At 38.2% G+C, this 14,484-nt stretch overlaps 1 protein-coding gene, 1 long non-coding RNA gene and 3 other non-coding genes across 6 annotated transcripts; 4 read left to right on the forward strand and 1 right to left on the reverse strand.

Moving 5' to 3' along the window:
* Window positions 1-154: 154 nt before the first annotated feature.
* On the reverse strand, window positions 155-10,642 carry LOC118967597 (uncharacterized). The gene is made up of 3 exons (XR_005054775.2): window positions 10,482-10,642; window positions 790-864; window positions 155-314 (listed from the first exon to the last, which is right to left on the reverse strand). It is a non-coding gene; the product is annotated as an uncharacterized lncRNA (long non-coding RNA).
* Window positions 10,643-10,774: 132 nt separating this feature from the next.
* RPS12 (ribosomal protein S12) lies at window positions 10,775-14,270 on the forward strand. Of its 2 annotated transcripts, none has more exons than XM_017660262.3 (6): window positions 10,775-10,798; window positions 11,717-11,768; window positions 11,934-12,050; window positions 13,109-13,211; window positions 13,656-13,757; window positions 14,178-14,270. In XM_017660262.3, the coding sequence occupies exons 2-6, from the start codon at window positions 11,755-11,757 to the stop codon at window positions 14,238-14,240; spliced, it is 399 nt and encodes a 132-aa protein (XP_017515751.1). In that variant the 5' UTR covers window positions 10,775-10,798; window positions 11,717-11,754; the 3' UTR covers window positions 14,241-14,270. The 2 variants fall into 2 exon arrangements, with proteins under 2 accessions (XP_017515751.1, XP_017515750.1); XM_017660261.3 differs by lacking the exon at window positions 10,775-10,798 and adding an exon at window positions 11,487-11,593.
* Window positions 12,278-12,349, forward strand: LOC118967823 (small nucleolar RNA SNORD101). The gene has a single exon (XR_005055070.1). It is a non-coding gene; the product is annotated as a small nucleolar RNA SNORD101 (small nucleolar RNA).
* On the forward strand, window positions 13,493-13,569 carry LOC118967827 (small nucleolar RNA SNORD100). Its single transcript, XR_005055075.1, has one exon. It is a non-coding gene; the product is annotated as a small nucleolar RNA SNORD100 (small nucleolar RNA).
* Window positions 13,916-14,045, forward strand: LOC118967825 (small nucleolar RNA SNORA33). The gene has a single exon (XR_005055074.1). It is a non-coding gene; the product is annotated as a small nucleolar RNA SNORA33 (small nucleolar RNA).
* Window positions 14,271-14,484: the final 214 nt, after the last annotated feature.

Genomic DNA, 14,484 nt, shown 5'->3' on the forward strand with positions numbered 1-14,484 from the left:
CGACCGCCCCGGGACAGCGCGCTCCGGGTGCTCCCGGGGGCGGGGCGGGGCGGGGCGGGGCGGGGCGGCCCTTTTTGTATTTTTTAAATCCCAGGCTATAATCGTAATCCACCACTTCAGAGCTACGCTGTACATTTTTATTTTTATTTTGGTATCGTTAATGTACAATTACTTGAAGAACATTATGGTTACTAGATTCCCCCTATTATCAAGTCCCTCCCACGTACCCCATTACAGTCACTGTCCATCAGCGTAGTAAAATGCTATAGAGCCACTACTTGTCTTCTCTGTGTTAAACGCTGTACATTTTCATTCTGTATGAAGACAAAACAGGACAAAAAAAATAAAGGGTGAGTCTACATTACATAAAATTGAACCCCCCACCTTAAAATGAATACAATTTATTTCTATTAACAGCCAGAAAGGAAGCTTATCTAGACACAGAAAAGAGAGAGTACCTAAATTGAAAGACACAAATGAGGATTAGAAAATTAGGCTCCTAACGACTCTTTTCAACATTGCGTTATTTTTCACAGTGGGTAAATGATGTAGTGTCTGTAGTTACTGAAGTTCACATTAGTAAACGGGAAGTGAATTAATTACATCAATTATTGGGAAGCACCTAGTGTAGAAAAATATTTTCAAGAAAGATGAGGCAGCACGGTGGACTGGCTGGGTTGCAGCCTCCGGAGGCAGATGCCTGAGAGTCAATCTGGGGCACTTACTAGCTGTAACTTTTGGCGATAAGGTCAGTTTCTACATATGTACAACTGGGACTATAATTCCTACCTTGTAGGTGAGACAGAGACCGTGGGTTTAGGCAGAGTAGGGTGACGCCCGGTTTAGGCAGAGTAGGGTGAGGCCCTTCGGAAAAAAAGCAAAGCAAGATAATTACAGTCAGAACAATGTAACAAATGTGCAAAGAAGTCCCTATCAAAACTCTGTGTTAAGCATTACGCAAAGTCAGTCACACTGATTCTCTAGGGTAAAGATACCAGACTAGGAATATAGACATCTTCAGTGAGATCAGTTAAAGCTCAAAAGGCCAGCAGCACTTAACCTGGAATGTTTGAGTGTTCTCCAGATAAAGTGTCTCAGCATAACCCGTGACTTCACTGCATCAATTTAGATCATGACCCTGTAAAATTTACCTTAGCCTGCTAAAAGGCCCAACTTATTTTAACAGTACCTATGTGCTGTATTTCCTTCTCTGATCCTAACCAAGTAATCTGCAACCTAGGAAAAGGACTAATTTAGTAAGCAAGCCCAACTATAAACAGTCCAAGAAGTTAAGAAGTAAGATTCTTAACACACTTTAGCAAACAGGCAACAACCCAGCCCACCTTGGGGGCAGGGCAGGCAGTCTTAATTGACATGCTCCCAGAGGGAAACTGCTATCCTGAGAAAGAATCAGAGCAGCAAATTTCTTCTGTTATCATCAATAAAGAGCATTCTGGGACCACTTAACAAGTCTACACCCCTAGCCCTTACCCCTATTCCTAAAAATCCTCAACCACGCATAAAAGCCCTAGACAACGAACCAACCATGGATTCTCTTGCCCCCTCCCGGCGTGAGCCAGGGGTTCTGTCCTCTCACTGAACCTGTAAATAAAAGCCTGTACCTTGCTCTCCTACCTTGAGTGTTTGCAAAGCTCATTCTCTGGCTCCAGGAACAAGAACCCCGGCATCATAGGGTGAGCACTGGGGATAAAGTATGTGAAGTAGTGACATGCAAACACGATGGTGCTACTTACTCTCACTTTCACAAACCTGGCACACACAAAAAATAGAGGCTTTGCTTATCTTCACCTTTTTAACTATATGAGAAGAGTTAAAGTTTGAGACCTAGGAAATTCTCTGGGGCCAAGATAAAACAAAAGACTGTTGAGCTCCCTCCATCCAGGAAGCCATCCTGGACTCATTTAGATATTGTGATTTTAAAGATGAATGAGCTCCATCCAGCATCTGCCCTCAAGTAGCATATCTCCTTCTAGCAAATAAAATAGACACCAATTAATTTATTATAATGTGAAGATCAAAAGTACAGCACAGAGAATATAGTTTAAAAGTGATTTATTATAGTGTGATGAGTTCTACAATAGTGTGAAAATAAGACAAAACTGAGTTCACCTCCCCTAAAATCCAGCTATGCCACAAAACCAAGATGGATTCAGTTAGGCTAATTGAGGCATAAAACAAAACGGAGTGGGTGGCCATGTGTTGACAAGAAGCTACACGTATATTCTGTGTCACTAGAAGAATCATGAAACAAAGTCTATTCTCCAAAGAAGAACCTGATCTCATCTCAAGATCTTTAGTCACATCTGCACAGACCCTCTTTTCAAATAAGTTACAAGTTCCACAGATTTGGGGATGTGGACATATCTTTGGGAGCCATTCTCAGCTTACCACAATTTTCTATTCAAATTTTTATACACTTATCTAGACATATATACACATGAAATACTTTTTACTTTACAAACTAAAATGGAATAACACAGTCTCTGTTCAAATGCCACTTCTTTTTTTTTTTTAATTAAAGTATCATTGATATACAATCTTACATTGGTTTTAAACATACCACACACTGGTTCAACAGTTACCCATATTATTAAATCCTCACCCTTCCTAGTGTGGTTACTATCTATCAACATAGTAAGATGTTACAGAGTCATTGACTATATTCTCCATGCTGTACTACCATCCCCATGACCAACTTATATTGTGATTGCAAATTACTGTGCTCCTTTATCTCCTTCACCCTTCCCCAATCCCTCCCCTTTGGTAACCACTAGGCCTTTCACAGTGTCTATGCTATTTTGTTCCTTCTGTTTTGCTTTGTTTTTATACTCCACAAATAGGTGACATTGTATGACATTTGTCTTTCTCCACCTTATTTCAGGGAGCATAATACCCTCTAGATCCATCCATGTTGTTGCAAATGGCAGGATTTCTTCTCTTTTCATGGCTGAATAATATTCCATTGTGTATATGTACCACATATTCTTTATCCATTCATTTATTGATGGACACATAGGTTGCTTCCATATCTTGGTGATTTCAGATAGTGCAGCTATAAACATACAGGTGTTTATGTCTTTTCAAATCAGGGATACTGTTTTCTTTTGGGCATATTCCTAGGAGTAGAATTACTGGGTAAAATGGTATTTCTATTTTTAATTTTTAGGAGACCCCTGTATTGCTTTTCATAGTGGTTGTAGTGGTTGCACCAATTTACATTTCTACCAACAGTGTAAGAGGGTTCCCATTTCTCCACATTCTCACCAAGATTTGTTATTTCTTGTCTTTTGGATATTGGCCATCCTAAGTGGTGTGAGATAATAATTTATTGTGGTTTTAATTTGCATTTTCCTGATGATTAGTCATGTGGAGCATCTTTTCATGTGCTGGCTGGTCATCTGTATTTCTTCTTTGGAGCAGTGTTTGTTCAGGTCCTCCACCCATTTTTTAATTCATTTATTTGTTTTTTGGGTGTTGAGGCATACGAGTTCTTTATATATTTTGGATGTTAACTCTTTATCAGATGAATCATTTACAAATATATTCTCCCATGCTGTGGGATGCCTTTTGTTCTGCTACTGGTGTCTTTTGCTATACAGAAGCTTTTTAGCTTGATGTAGTCCCATTTGTTCATTTTTGTTTTTGTTTCCCTTGCCCAAGGAGATGCATTCAGGAAAAAGTTGCTCATGTTTATATTCAAGAGATTTTTGCCTATGTTTTCTTCTAAGAGTTTTATGGTTCATGACTTACATTCAGGTCTTTGATCCATTTTGAGTTTACTTTTGTGTATGGAGTTAGACAGTAATCCAGTTTCATTCTTTTTGCATGTAGCTGTCCAGTTTTCCCAACACCAGTTGTTGAAGAGGCTATCTTTTCCCCATTGTATGTTCATGATTTCTTTATTGTATATTAATTGACCATATATGCATGGGTTTATGTCTGGGCTCTTTATTCTGTTCCATTGATTTATGGGTCTGTTCTTGTGCCAGTTACAGATTGTTTTGATTACTGTGGCTTTGTAGTAGAGCTTGAAGTCAGCGGCATAATCCCCCCAGCTTTGTTCTTTTTTTCTTAGGATTGCTTTGGCTATTTGGGATCTTTTGAGGGATTTTTTAACATGATTTGATGTTGAATGTTATCAAATGTCTCTTCTGAATTTATTATAAATGGCTTTTCTTCTTTATTTTGTTGATATGATGAAGTATAGTGATTAATTTTCTAATGCTACTACAACCTTGCATACTTGGGATAAACCAAATGAAATCAGGACATATTATCTTCTTTATATGAGGAGGGTTCAATTTATCATTTTATTAAGGATTTTTCTATTATTATGTGTAATGTTGCTCTGTAATTTTCTTTTCTTTTCTTCTGTGAGGCTTTGGTATCAGGGTAATCCTGGACTCATAAAACAAGTCATAAGTTTTTCCTATTCCTGTATTTTCTGGATGAGTATGTAAATCGGCATTAATTTTTCCTTAAATGTCTGGCAGAATTCACCAGTGAGACTATCTTCTTTCTTCCTCTCTTTCTCTCCTTCCTTCCTTCCTTCCTTCCTTCCTTTCTTTCTTTTTGAGTAAAGCCAAATAAGAGTTTACTTTGCTCTTATTTTTCAAGCTTTAGAAGCTTGTATCATTGATTTTAGTTCTTTCCTATTTTCTAATATTAGCATTTAGGCTTTAAATTTCCCTCTAAACACAGCTTTAATGGCATCCCATAAGTTTTCATTCAGTTTGAAGTATTGTCTAATTTCTCTTATGTTTCCTTCTTTTAGTCATGGGTTAATAAGAGCTGTGTTTCTAATTTCCAATTATTTGGGGATTTTCCAAGTATCTTTATATTACTGATTTCTAACTTAAGCCTATTGTGGCAAATAAATATTCCAGAATATTTCAATCTTTTAAAATTTACTGAAACTTGTTTTATGGCCCAGAATACACTCTGTCTTTGTGAGCAGTACCATATGTAATAGAAAATAGTAATATTCTACAATTGTTGGATGTAGTGGTCTCTAAAAGTCAGTTAGGTCGAAGTGACAGTTTTGTTCATATTTTCTATGACCTTAGTTATTTTGTTTAATTATTCTATCAATTGCTGAGAGAGGGATGTTCAAATATCCAACTATGCTTTTTGATTTGTTTATTATACTATTTAATTCTGTCAAATTTTGATGCTCTGCTACTGTATATAGAGATAGATATTCATACATACATATTTATATGCTACTATATATGTGTATAGGTATTTATATTTATATTTGCAGTTCTTATATCTCCTTAATGAATTTACTCATTTATCATTGTGAAATGTCTCTATCACTAGTAATACTCTTGATGTATACTTTAACTGATATTAACATAGTCATTACAGCCTTTATGTTTATTGGTTGTATGGTATATTTTTTCCCATTCTTTTACTCTTAACCTATCCGTGTCTTTATATTTAAAATACATCTCTTGCAGACAGAATACAGTTGACTTTTTAAAATCTACTCTGACAATCTCTGCTTTTCAATTTAAGCAGTTTTTTAAATTATTTTGTTTTGTCATTTGTTTTATATCTTCCCATCTGTTTTTTATCATTTGTTTCCCCTTTCTTTTCTTTTTGGCTTAAATGAAAAAAAAATTGGAATTATATTTTAATTTATCTGTTGTATATATCTCTGAGTTATCTTTTAGTGGTTCCTTCGGGATTATAAATATACATATCTAACTTTTCTGGTCCATTTAGAGTTAATATTGTAGCACTTCATGTAAAATATAAAAACCTTGCACCCAAATGGGTCCAGTTACCCAGTATCTCTTCCCAATTATTTATGCTTTATTTTTCATATATATCTACAAATGATATAAAGTCCATAATGGAATGCTGTAATTTTTTCTTTCAATATAGTTTTTTATTTAGAAATAGTCTTTTAAGTTTACTTACATATTTACTATATCTGAGGTCCTTCATTCCTTCCAGAATACCTATTTTCCATTTTAAATTATTTCTCAACATGAATAACTTTCTGTAATATCTCTTCAAGTGTGGATGTTCTGGTGATGAATTCTACTAGTTTTTGTTCATCTCTGACTGTCTTTGTCTTCATTCTTGAAGGATCGTTTTATTGGATATAGAAATATAGGTAGAGAGTTGTTATCTTTAAGCCCTTTCAAGACATGGTTCTACTGCCTTTTGGCTCCTATAATTTCTCAAGAGAAATCAGTATAATTCTGCATTATTGGTTTCCTGTATTTTATTTTTTTTTCTGGCTGATTTTGGAATTTTCTTTGTATCTTTGAGTTTTAGTAGTTCACGTATGATGCATATAAGTATTCTGTGTTTTAATATATACTTCTTGGGGTTCACAAGTTTCTTGAACATGGAAGTTTATGTGTTTCACCCAATTTTGGAAGCTTTTGGACTTTATTTCTTCAAATATATTTTCTATGTCATTGTTTTGACTCCTTTTTGCACTCCAATTGCATATATATTAGGATTATGTATTTAATATCACAATGTTGGACCTTTTGATTTTATCCCACAGATCACTACAGTTCTATTAATTTTTTTCACTGTTTTTTTCCTTTCTTCAAATTGGATAATTTCAATTTGATCTAGTTTAAAGTTTACCGAGTCTTTCTTTTGTCATCTACAATCTGCTACTAACTCTTCCAGTGAATTTTTTATTTCTGTTTTACTTTTCAGATTTTAAATTACTATTTTATTTTCTCTTATGTTTTCTATTTTTCCTATTTGTTTTTTTTTAACATTCCAGACACATGTTTAATAGTGCTTTAAAATTCTGGCCTCCTAATTCTAACATTTTGATCATTTGGGGTCACTTTCCATAGATTGCCTTCTATCTTGAGTATGAATTATGTTTTCCTGTTTCTTAGATATGCAATAATTTTGGATCATATCAAGAACCATGAGTAATACATTGTAGAGTCTAGATTCTGTCGTATTTTTTCAAAGAACTTTTTTTTTTTTAAATTTCAGCAGAGTTAACCTGCCTTGACCCAAACTTTGGAATATGTTTCCCCAGTGAAGAGAAGCAGCTAAAATCTCTGTGCATTTTGTTTAGCCTTTGCTCTGTGGCCTGGAGTCTGTCCCCTGCGTGTATAGTTCAGGGGCCAGCCAGAGCTTAGGGAGAGTTGGTACACACAAGGTTGGTCTACTGCTTTTTGACTTTCTTTTCTGCTATTTTCCCCTTCCCCTTCATTTCCACAAGCTATGGTTGCTCTAAACTCTATCCTCCATTTTCCAGTTAGTAAAACTGAGGAACTCTGACAATTAGTTGCCCTGAGTGGCAATGACTGGGGGCTGCTCTTATGCTAAAAGCCAGATAAATGGAATCCAGCCAGTGCCATTCCTTTTTGCAAGTATTGATCACCACTCCTACCCCCCACTTCTGTCTGCTTTTTGTCACTCTTCAGTGTCCTCAGGCAAATGTTTTAAAGTCTTTTAGACTCATATTTGTTATCTGCAAAAGGGTTAGTCTTGTAAAACCTCCTGGTAATTAACATTTGTTGTATTTTATTAAATTAATGATGTGTGATGGACTGGGTGGAAAATCCTTAGACAGTATATAGTTTGAGAAGCACTGCCTTATGAAACTTCTCATGAGTTCCTGTAACCAAGATCTCTTGAAGCATTCCTCAAACATGGTTGGTCAGCAAACCCTTTAATAGTCTGAACCATCCAATTGCTTTCCAATAATTTTTTTATGTAAGCCACAAATCATTCTGTTGCATGCAAAGAACTATAATTAATAGAGTATTATCCACATTTTCTACATTAACACTCTTGCTTGTCCTAATATAAAAAAAGCAGCAACTGGCATTTACAATTAAAGAGATCATTTATAACCTGTACCCACAGGAGGGAAGCTGGTGTCAGCTATATAGTCCAGTCTCACATGGCTGGAATCATACACTATCAGAAAACAAATATGGCAGACCATAGAGGCATTCAACATTTACTAAAAGTTAAAATTATGGTTTCGAAGTGATGGCATAGAATTTCCAAACCAAAAGAGTGTTTTAGGGAAACTCATTCAAGTCCCTGTTATATTTTGCTGATTATGTGCTTGAGGTCCAGCAACTAGAAATATTCTAAACAAGGCTACAGTCAGAAAGTGAAAGAAAGGAGAATCTGTATCGCAATTCTTGCATCACCAGTCTGTCCTTTAGCTTTGATGTTGGGGGTTAGAATTTGCTAAATGAGTAGGGATTTTTTTTTCTTTTTAATGTAGCTTTAGTTCTAAAGACAGGAATGGTCTGGCTTCATCCCATTAATTCTCTAACAAGAACTGCTTATCAAACACATTTAAGAGCATTAGGACCCAGTGTTCAAAAGAAACTGCACAGATAACAGCAGAGATTATTTATAGGAAGCAGCCCTGGGGACTGGAGTCTTTCACACCCAGGTCCTCCTTGTGCCCCAAGTGAAAAAATTTAATATTAATTTCAGGTTTGCTCTATTGGCCTCTACTCTTTAATTCATTTATATATTACCTGTGTTGCTGGTTTACAGTCAGTTTATTCATAAACTAAGTATTATCTCTAGCTTCATCAGTATGCTACGCATTCTCAATCATCCCTGTAGCAAGCAGCTACAGCACCCAAACAAATGCAGGTAGCATCTGGTAGCAAAAAAAACAAGAGCTGAGGAAATATTGCTAGACTTAAGAAAATTTAGATGAAAATTATGCAAAAGCTTTAATATGTTATTGACATGGGCTGCATTCTTAGCTATATAATAATCTAGGCCTCATTTTCTACCACAACCTTTTTCTCCTTAATAAACTGGATTTTCCAGTTAAAGGACTTTCATATGAACTTTATAAGCTACTACCTACAGCCTTTATTAATCTATTCCACTTGCATTCATCTCGTGTCTTATTTTCTTTTTTGTCCTCCTTCCTACCAATTTCTCTTTCTCCTTGGATTCTTCCCTTCATATAATAGTATTTTACCTTCTTTAGCTCAAACTTTTCTTCACCTACAGCTAATTTTTCTTCAGTATGTTTAAAACTGTGTGCTACATAAGCCAAGGCCAGACCTACATGTTCCCGAGATGCAGAGGGCTAAGATTTTGAGTTCTCTCCTATTCCTTAGCTTCCATTTCCCTTATTTTCTACCCTCAAAAGTAGGTACATTTTGAAAGTTTTCAAATTGAGTGATTTTCTGGGATGCCCCTCCAACTAACTCACAGGAGACATTAATTTATGACAGTAGTTCCCTGCATGGCTTTCTTTAAGTATGCCATCTACCAAGATGCTTCTTTAAACTTAACTTCATTTGATGAGTTTATTCAGTACACATTAGTTTAGTGACTCCAAAATGCAAGTCACTGTACCATGTCCTGGGAGCGCTTTTGCATACATGATATAATTATTATAATCTGCTAGTATAAGAGTGACTCTAGCCATTAAGCTCTATTTAGTATTGTCTTCCACCTTTGGTAATATCTAAAATTGAGAGGAGGTGACTTTAAACAAGTGAAGGAAGAGAATCTATTTAAAGATTCCTTGAATCACCAGTGTGACCTTTAATTTCATTTTTGGGATTAGAACCAGTCATACAACTAGGACTACTTCTGGTTCTTAGGAGGGAGATTTACAACTGACAGAAAAGGTATTTATAAGGTGAAATATTAAGGTATAGGCTCATTATACTAGAGTCTACAGAACAGATTGTGAGCAGCTAAAATACAGAAACTAATAATTTAAGCTTAAAGTTACTTAATCATTTTCCCCCTATATACATTGTTTGGCAATGATTATTTCCACAATTTATGTCTCCTGAGCCTTTTATCAAATTCCCTGCCTTCTCCCTTAAGATTTTTTTTTTTAGGGGGGATTGAAGGAAAAAAATCTAACATGCTTAGCATATTAACTTTAGATAATGAGAAATTTACTAAAACACTATTTACCATATTCTCTTTCAAAAATATGAATGTGTTAAAATGACTTCCAAAAAAGCCAGGGAGGTGTCTGTGCGCTTTGGCCTTACTCTTTCCTCCACTTAGAATATCCTCCCCTTTCCTCTCGTTCTCCCTGTTTGGAAGCCTTTTCGCTTGTTGTTGTTTTGAGCCCATTTCACATGCTGCCACAAGCCTAAAAATAAAGTCCGTTTTCTCCCTTGCCTCACCATGCCCACTCTGACCTCCACGCCACTTTGTCCCTCAGCTTTAGGTATTCTAATCCTGCACTCAAATCTTAATCCCACCACACACCCGGCAGGAACAAATGTCTTTATGAACTCTCTGGCCTCTTTTTTTAAAAAATCAAGGCTCAATAATTAATTAATGGACAATTAAGGGAATACTTTTTTAGGGTGAGTTATGATAGGAAAACGTAGGTTCAACACAAAATGAAAAAATGAAAGTACTTGAAAAGCTAAAAATGAACTTTATCAAGTCTTCAAAGTCCAGAATATCTCTTTTGATTAACTCTATCTCGCACTCTTAACCCTGAATGTATTTGTTCGCTGTTCGCTCTGTTCAACAGCGCCTGCACCTGTCAAACGCATAGTGACTGCTGACTGGCCAGGCGACTTGCCAGGAGCAGTGAAAGAAGACTCCTGATGACGTTCGCTCATCTTCTGTTATTTGCTCAGGACGTGCAGGCGCGGGGGGGACTGCCAACCAATAGAAAATTCAAAATATTTCTTCGGGAGAACCGGTTTTAGAGTTCTCGATTCCACTCCACACTCTGCGGTGCTGGAATGCCAGGTTTCTCGGAGGCCGCACTTTCATCTCTACATTCCCAGACCCTATCCTGTGTCTGGTACGTTTGTAAGTCTTTTAAATTCACCCACTGAATCCCGATCGCGCAGGATTACGAATTCAAGCCAAAATCTAGAGTTTAAAAGGAAGGGGGAAAAAAGACCCTTTATTTAGAACCAACTATATCTAGGAACTGGAGCCAAGCACTTGGCTTGAGATTCCACTTTACTAACACATCTCCGCCAAAGTGGAATTTACAATATGCTTGAAAGTAGTGAATACGTGTTGGTTTTCGTTTCACGAAAAACGCAGATGAGGATCACCCACAGAATTACATATTCGCGGACATTCAGAGTGACTTAGAAAAGAAGGCAGAGACGGTGTTGCTCAGGAAGTTCTCCCAGTTACTGGGGTCCACAAGAAATGACAATTCGGTGGGGTAAGGGTTAAAAAGGGCTCTGAGGGCATCTGGGCTCCTCTGGTTTTAGCAAGACTGCACAGACAGAAGCTCTTGTCCCTTCCCGCGCTCCGTAGAACGAGCTCTCTGGGCTTCCACAGGCCCCGCCCCCTGCCGGAAACGAGCCTCTGTGAGAGGCTGCCCGCATTGGTGCCTGTTGCGCGTAACAACGACCGCCTGAATCAGATTAGCAAGTACCCGGTGTCAGAGCTGCCTCAATACGGAAACAGATATTCTCCAGGCCCGGCAGCGCCAGAGCCACCTCTTCCATGAAAGGGAGTGCACATGCGCTTGGGGAGGGTGGGGGAGTGGTCCCGAGAAGCCTTTAAATACCGTCGTGCGGCTTCCTGCGGCCTCTTTCCCTGCCGCCGCCGACACGCGCGGAGGCGGAGGCGCGGGGTGAGTAGCTGGGGGAAAGAGTATTTGTGGTGCGCGTGGCTAGCTGCGTGATTGCTGGGTTTGGCGATAGCACCTGGGCCTAAACAACTTTTTAACAACCAGTTTGGTTTTCTTGTGTTGTAGTGCATTTCAAGATTCGACTTCACCCGTAATCCACCGCCATGGCCGAGGAAGGGTGAGCACAGGGCCGGGGTCGTGGTGTGGTTAAGGCGTGGGGCCGCTCTGGTCAGCATTGGCACCCTAAGCGCAGCTCCCGTTACCGCCGACTGCCCAGTCCAAGGCGAATATGGTAGATGCCGTGTGGGGAATTCACTGATCATTTTCACTTGTTGCATTTCAGCATTGCTGCTGGAGGTGTAATGGACGTTAATACTGCTTTACAAGAAGTGCTGAAGACCGCTCTCATCCACGATGGCCTAGCACGTGGAATTCGCGAAGCTGCCAAAGCCTTAGACAAGTACGTGTATCAGTCTCAATACTGTGGGTTGTTGGAACCGGAACAAAACTGCAGCCAAGGGAAGAGAGCGTGAAGTTCAAGGTGTTAGCACAAAAGGTGAATGGCATCCGTCCTACAGGAAACCTAGAAAAAGGTATCACAACTTGGATCTGTATAGCCCACTTAAAGTTCGCAGGTTTTTGGTTGGAATGGGGATGAGTAGTTGATTCTTTAAGTCAAACTACAGTGTTTGAATGATGACTTAAATTGTCGGATACCCCTTCACTCTTTTATGAGTGAAACTAAGCAGTCTGACAAACCTGTAGGTCGAGGAGCTACTTTTAATTTCACTGTGGTCTTGAAGACGGATAGGAACACTTGGAATTTATCATTTTAAAACTGTACCATTAAGTTAAATGAACGAATTGGAAGCTGCTTTTTTCAGTTACTTATGGACTATTGTAAGCGTAGCTGTAGAAATCAATGCCAATGTGGAGTGTGTAAATACTTGTATTCACTTCAGTTTTTGAGCTGGTTGCATTGGCAAGACAACTGCATGCTTAACTCAATGAGCTGAACTTCAGTGCACTGGGAGAGATTCCAAGTCAGGTAAATTGAAGTCCTTTTGATTTTGGTCTATACTGGCGCCCTGAATCTAGTGGAAACAGTGCTCCTTGTTGGAAGTACTTCAGTTCTGATATGATCACCCCTGCACAGTTTGCACCGTGGCAGTGCTGCACAAGATTCAGTGATTGGGCCAGATAACACTTCCTATCTGGTTGGTTGTGCTCAACCTAACAGTTTTTAAATGTAAGGCTGGCTTGTGAGAGAACGTGTGTTTTTTTGGGTCACAAATTCTCATTCCCTTACATACACTGGGCATTTTTTTTAGGAGGTACTGAAACTTTAGGTATAGGTGAATGACAATTGTGCTCATTAACGGTCCTCAGAGTGAAGCAGTTGTGTTCCCTATTGGGTGTGCTGCTTGTGTTTTGCTAGTGCGAAGATAACTACCTTGTAAAGTACTAGAGTCGTGGATATAGGCCTGAATTTAAGCTTCTGTGGGTTTTGCATTTCAGGCGCCAAGCCCACCTTTGTGTGCTGGCTTCCAACTGTGACGAGCCTATGTATGTCAAGTTGGTGGAGGCCCTTTGTGCTGAACATCAAATCAACCTGATTAAGGTAAGTTACCCATTTAATTTATCTGAACTGCTAAGAGATAACTTGATGAAAATTGGCCAGTCAGGGTCATGTGTCTGGATTAATGCTGTTTTGTCACACCTACCAGGACAAATTTTGTAAAGTATCAGCTCATTGCTTTCTGCAGATGTGAAAAGAATAAAATACAACATACACTTGGCATTGTGGGCTATGATAAAGCTAGTTAATAGAAGCATTTTATTCCTGTAGAACGATTAATTTTGATGTTGGTGTAGAAAGAACTGCTGCTAACTGCTCTTGGTGCTGTGCATGATGACATCTGGCTCCCTCTACTGAATTGCCTGAGGAAACTGCCATGTCACCCCTATCTGACTGCAGCTACCTCTTGGGTTTGGGTTTTTTTTACCAGTAACATTAATGTCTCCTAATATGGTGATTTCTTTTTCTTAATATTCCCCCCAACAGGTTGATGACAACAAGAAACTAGGGGAATGGGTAGGCCTCTGTAAAATTGACAGAGAGGGAAAGCCCCGTAAAGTGGTTGGTTGCAGTTGTGTGGTGGTGAAGGTGAGTATTTCTCTCTGGGGAGGAAGGTTTTGCTGGGTAACCAGGAGTAATCCTGTAATGAGTCTAAATTGTTCTGTAAGTCAAGTACCTCTTAAAGGAAAAAATGTGATTTTCAAAATAGTTTTCTTCTTTTCAGAAGAGGAAAAGAAGGCATAATTAAGCCAGCTTAGTGAGTCTGCTTACCTGAATATGTTTCTGCAGAAATGTCAAGAAAGCTGGCAATAGTAAAGCCATGTTACGAGCCTTAAGACATTGAAGTCATTAAGGTCCCTGAAAATGGCTACAAAAAGTTGTGATGATGAGAAGCATTTTCATTAAATGAGCTAATTTTTTAGTGCTTAATTATAACTAGTGCTAACAACCTGATGGAGTTTGTAAATGTTAGTTTAAAAATCAGTTTTTTTTTTTTTCCTTTTTTAGGACTATGGCAAAGAGTCTCAGGCCAAGGATGTCATTGAGGAGTACTTCAAATGCAAGAAGTGAACAAATAAAAAACTTGGTTTTTGTTCCTCATCTCTGGTTTTTTATTTGGGGCAGTAAAAAGAGGTTGGCCAGTGAAGGACAGAAGGTAATTGTAAAATAACTGGAAGCAGGCTATTTGGTTCCTCTTGGTTTCTAAGTGACCAATAAGTAGCTTCAGTGTTAGCAAATAGAACAGCCTGCCAGAGTTTCTTGGGAGTGGATGGTTACAACTGTTGAGGCCAACCTATAATGCAGAGAAATGGGC

The sequence above is a fragment of the Manis javanica genome, chromosome 13, assembly GCF_040802235.1.
Source record: "Manis javanica isolate MJ-LG chromosome 13, MJ_LKY, whole genome shotgun sequence".
Taxonomy (NCBI): Eukaryota; Metazoa; Chordata; class Mammalia; order Pholidota; family Manidae; genus Manis; species Manis javanica.